Consider the following 4309-nt stretch of genomic DNA (forward strand, 5'->3'; position numbering starts at 1 on the left):
AGCAGTAGCATAGATTACATGAGATACTTTTATTTTAGATAATGTGCATACTACAATTTTAGATGAAGAAAGCATCTAGCTATAAACATTTTAAGGATAGAAATTTAGAATGTGAGTGATTTTAGGCAATAAAATAGGCTAATTTCTTGCAGAAACACCTGCCAATTATGATTTAACTAAAATAACCAAAGGATATCTTTCACTGCTTAATAGAATAACAGTTTAAGAAGCCTAATGACATCTACTTCAAATTCCAGCATATTCCTGACATTAAAATTGTTTTGTATGCAATATCTTATTAAGCAGTAAGTAATTTAATTCTACATTTAAGAAAGTATTAATAGCACTAGAGTCAAAGCCACAGTTTCATTTATTTTGCCTTGTGCCTCTCAGCAGATTTCTGCCATGGGTGACAGGGAAACAAGCAACCACTCAGAAGTGACTGACTTCATTCTTGTCGGCTTCAAGGTCCACCCAGAGTTCCACATCCTCCTCTTCCTGTTTTTTCTGCTTGTCTATGCCATGATCCTTCTAGGGAATGTTGGCATGATGGTCATTATTATAACTGATCCCCGGCTGAACACACCAATGTATTTCTTCCTAGGCAACCTGTCCTTCGTTGATCTCTTCTATTCATCTGTTATTGCACCCAAGGCTATGAGCAACTTCTGGTCTGAGAGCAAGTCCATCTCCTATGCAGGCTGTGTGACCCAGCTGTTTCTCTTTGACCTCTTCATTGTTTCCGAGGGATTTCTCCTGGCAGTCATGGCTTATGACCGCTTCATTGCCATCTGCAACCCACTCCTCTATTCTGTCCAAATGTCAACACATCTCTGTGTTCAGTTTGTGGCTGGTTCCTATTTTTTTGGCTGTATCAGCTCAGTTATTGAGACCATCATGACATTTACTTTATCCTTTTGTGCTTCTCGGAACATTGACCATTTTTACTGTGATGAGCGTCCACTTCTGAGGATTTCTTGTTCTGATCTCTATATTCCTAATATGGTATCCTTTTTCCTATGCACCATTATCATTTTGCCTACCATAATTGTCATTACTGTGTCTTATATATATATTGTATCCACAGTTCTAAAAATACGCTCCACTGAGGGGCGAAAGAAAGTCTTCACTTGCAGCTCTCACCTGGGAGTCGTGAGTGTATTGTATGGTGCCATCATCTTTATGTATGTCATCCCTGACAGATTTCCTGAGCTGAGTAAAGTGGCCTCCTTGTGTTACACCCTGGTCACTCCCATGTTGAATCCTTTGATTTACTCTCTGAGAAACAAAGATGTCAAAGAAGCTCTGAGGAAGATCCTGGGGAAAAACCTATTTTTATTTATTTCTATATTAACTGAAAATAGAATTAAGTAAATGTAATATTCTGAAAGTGCTGAGCTTTATAATAACTTAGAGAAGCACTGATTCAAATCTTGAGACTTCATTTGTTTGAATCCCATATATTAAGAATATATACTTTGGAAGATGTATTTGGACCTAATCAGAATACATACATCAGGAAGATGGACTCTATTTTGTCTGGCTGTTGATTTGGAATGGAATGACTTTCTCTGTACTTCCTTTTGGATAATGATAATGGTTTCCATGTAATTTGTTTTTAGGACATATATATTCCAACTTCTGACTCTTTGAGGCTGTTGTTTGGAATATATTTTTTATCTGGAATCAGTATCATGTGTTATGTGTGTGTATATATATATATATATATATGTACACACACACTTGGTAGAGGTAACACAGTCTGATGTATTAAGAAAGATAGAACAAAATACCAGATTTACTAAAGAAATCTTTGTGAATATCTACTGAGAGAATCAGATACTCAGCAGTACACAGTCTCAAGTGTGAAATGTAAGTAACTCTTAATTGTCCAGAGGCTAACCAAGTGGCACATTTATCTAATGGTTTCTTGGCTGAATCATTATTATTTCTCCCCTTCATTTGAATAAACTGATAAACTGATAAATAAAACTGATAATTGTTTTTTAAAATTATACCTTTTCACAAGGAAACTGTAATACAAATAAACAACAGTAAATATAATTCATATTTTGTTATATATGCCTTAGTGAGAATTCATTCATCAAATTAACACTTATTGAAGTTTTATATACACTGTGCCCTATAAAAATTCCCAATTTTAAATGCTTTCTGTACTTGAGCTCAAACTAATTGATGGAAAAAATAGCTAAATAGAAAGCTATTAATAATGTGTCATATGGTAAACCCAGTGAATAAAGTGAGTGAAAGTTGCTCAGTCATGTCCAAATCTTTGCAACTCTATGGGCAGTCCATGGAATTCTCTAGGCCAGGATACTGGAGTGGGTAGCCCTTTCCTTCTCCAGGGGATCTTCCCAACCCAGGGATTGAACCCAGGTCTTCCACATTGTAGGCAGATTCTTTACCACCTGAGCCACAAGGCTAGAAATTACAAAGACAGAGGAGCTTCTACAGATGAGTAATATAAATTATCAGGGAAAACTTCATAAGTACATTTGTAAACATAAATGAACTTGAGCAAGGTGAAATAGAAAAGTTTCTGGGCAAAGGCAATTAAATAATGATATGTTAAACTTCCAAAAATTTAATTCCTGATATTAATGTAAAAGTGAGGGAGTGAGATTTAAGACTTAAAAGGAAATTCGTGGAAATTGTGCACAACTATATAAGAAGAAAAGGAGGTTGGCTTATTTTCTGCAGACCACAGGGAAGCACTAGGGATTTTTCTAATTGACATTTTAGAAAAATCACGTTGGAAACTTGTGGTAGATAAATATTCATAGAAGAAGATAATCACTGTCTTATGACAGTGAAGAGAGGGAATACCTTTAAAATTATAGATAAACTAAACTGAATATTAATTAATGGTGATAAAGTTAAAAAAAGCTAGAAGTGAGTAATAACTTCTAATGTTTGAGCATCTCTGGGGAAATACCGCCTAAAAAAATGAGAAGAAAAGTATGAGTAATAACAGTTAGTCATTAAGAATTAATAAAATAAAGTCAGGTCAGACTGAGCTTTCTCATCCTGGTTTGCCTATGTGCTTGATAGTCAACTGTCTTGACTTTACAGAAACTCTTATTTCTCAGTTTAATAAAAGAATACTAAGGTCCAGTGAGCAAAGAACCTGTGCCTGGGATTTAGGTGAGGTGAAACTGAAAAGAATTACGAATTTCCTGAAGGCTTGTTCCATTATAGGACTCAGCGTGTTGCATGAAAGATTCTGTATTTACAAGCAAAAGAGTGATAGTAAAACATGCCTAAATAAATTGAAGACCACATTTATCTAAAACATTATTACTACTTTAATCTCATCTTGTGGCATCCCAGTACATTTATAATTATAGCTGATTGTACAGTCATAACTAGCTAATTTTACTAAATGGGAGTGTTCATGGTATTTACTCCTCTCTAAGCTGCTGCTACACTAACAACAATAATATTTAAAAATTTAGCCTGTTTTTAATATTCCATTTTGAATATAAGAAATATCTAAATAAATTGTTAGTTAAAATAATAAATATATAATTATTATGAATAAGCAAAACTAAACTTTCCATTTTATTGTGCAGCTTCCTATTCTTCAGGTAAAGATGAAATTTTTTCAAAAAAAAAAAGATGTTTTTTTTAAATTTTATTTTATTTTTAAACTTTACAATATTGTATTAGTTTTGCCAATCAATGCTCAAAAATATAAATTCTTGGATCTAAAGAAGACCTGCACATTATTTTTTTAAACACTTTATTGAGGAATAATTGGTTTGAAATATACAGTATGTATTTAAAGTGAACAACTCTGTGAGTTTTGTGGCCAATGAAACCACCACCACATCAAGATACAGAATATTTCCTTCATTTCCAAATGGTTGATTAGGCCTCTTTTCAGACCATTCTTCCCTCCAAACCCATCTCCAGATAACCAGTGATCTGGAAGGTATGTAATAGAATCATACACCATGTCATCTTTTCTCTCAGGCTTCCTCACTGTGTAAAATGATTTTGAGATTTCTTCATTTTATCATGTATAAATAACCCATTCTTTTTATTGCTGAGTAATTTTCCATTTTCCATTGTACATATATTCCAAATTTTGTTTATGCACTCTTAAACAAATGGGCAATTAATGTTTGATCAGCTTTTAGATATTGCGAATACAGCTGATATGTGTTCATATGTGTTTGCCTAGTGTGTTTTCCTTATTTTGCTGATTTTTGAAGCTTGAGATTCTGAGATCTCATAATAAATACGTTTGATTTTAAGAGACTACCATGGAAATATCTGAAAATAA

The 4309-nt window shown here is 33.6% G+C and overlaps 1 protein-coding gene across 1 annotated transcript; it reads left to right on the plus strand.

The window, feature by feature from the left end:
- Nucleotides 1–405: 405 nt before the first annotated feature.
- Nucleotides 406–1374, plus strand: LOC104985929 (olfactory receptor 9K2-like). The gene has a single exon (XM_010836318.1). It carries the CDS (start codon nucleotides 406–408, stop codon nucleotides 1372–1374), a length of 969 nt encoding a protein of 322 aa, XP_010834620.1.
- Nucleotides 1375–4309: the final 2935 nt, after the last annotated feature.

This window comes from Bison bison, unplaced genomic scaffold (assembly GCF_000754665.1).
Source record: "Bison bison bison isolate TAMUID 2011002044 unplaced genomic scaffold, Bison_UMD1.0 scf7180017864062, whole genome shotgun sequence".
Lineage (NCBI taxonomy): Eukaryota > Metazoa > Chordata > Mammalia > Artiodactyla > Bovidae > Bison > Bison bison.

Excerpts from the sequence above, each read along its gene's own strand:
- LOC104985929 (XM_010836318.1), top strand. The coding sequence starts at position 406 with ATGGGTGACAGGGAAACAAGCAACCACTCAGAAGTGACTGACTTCATT.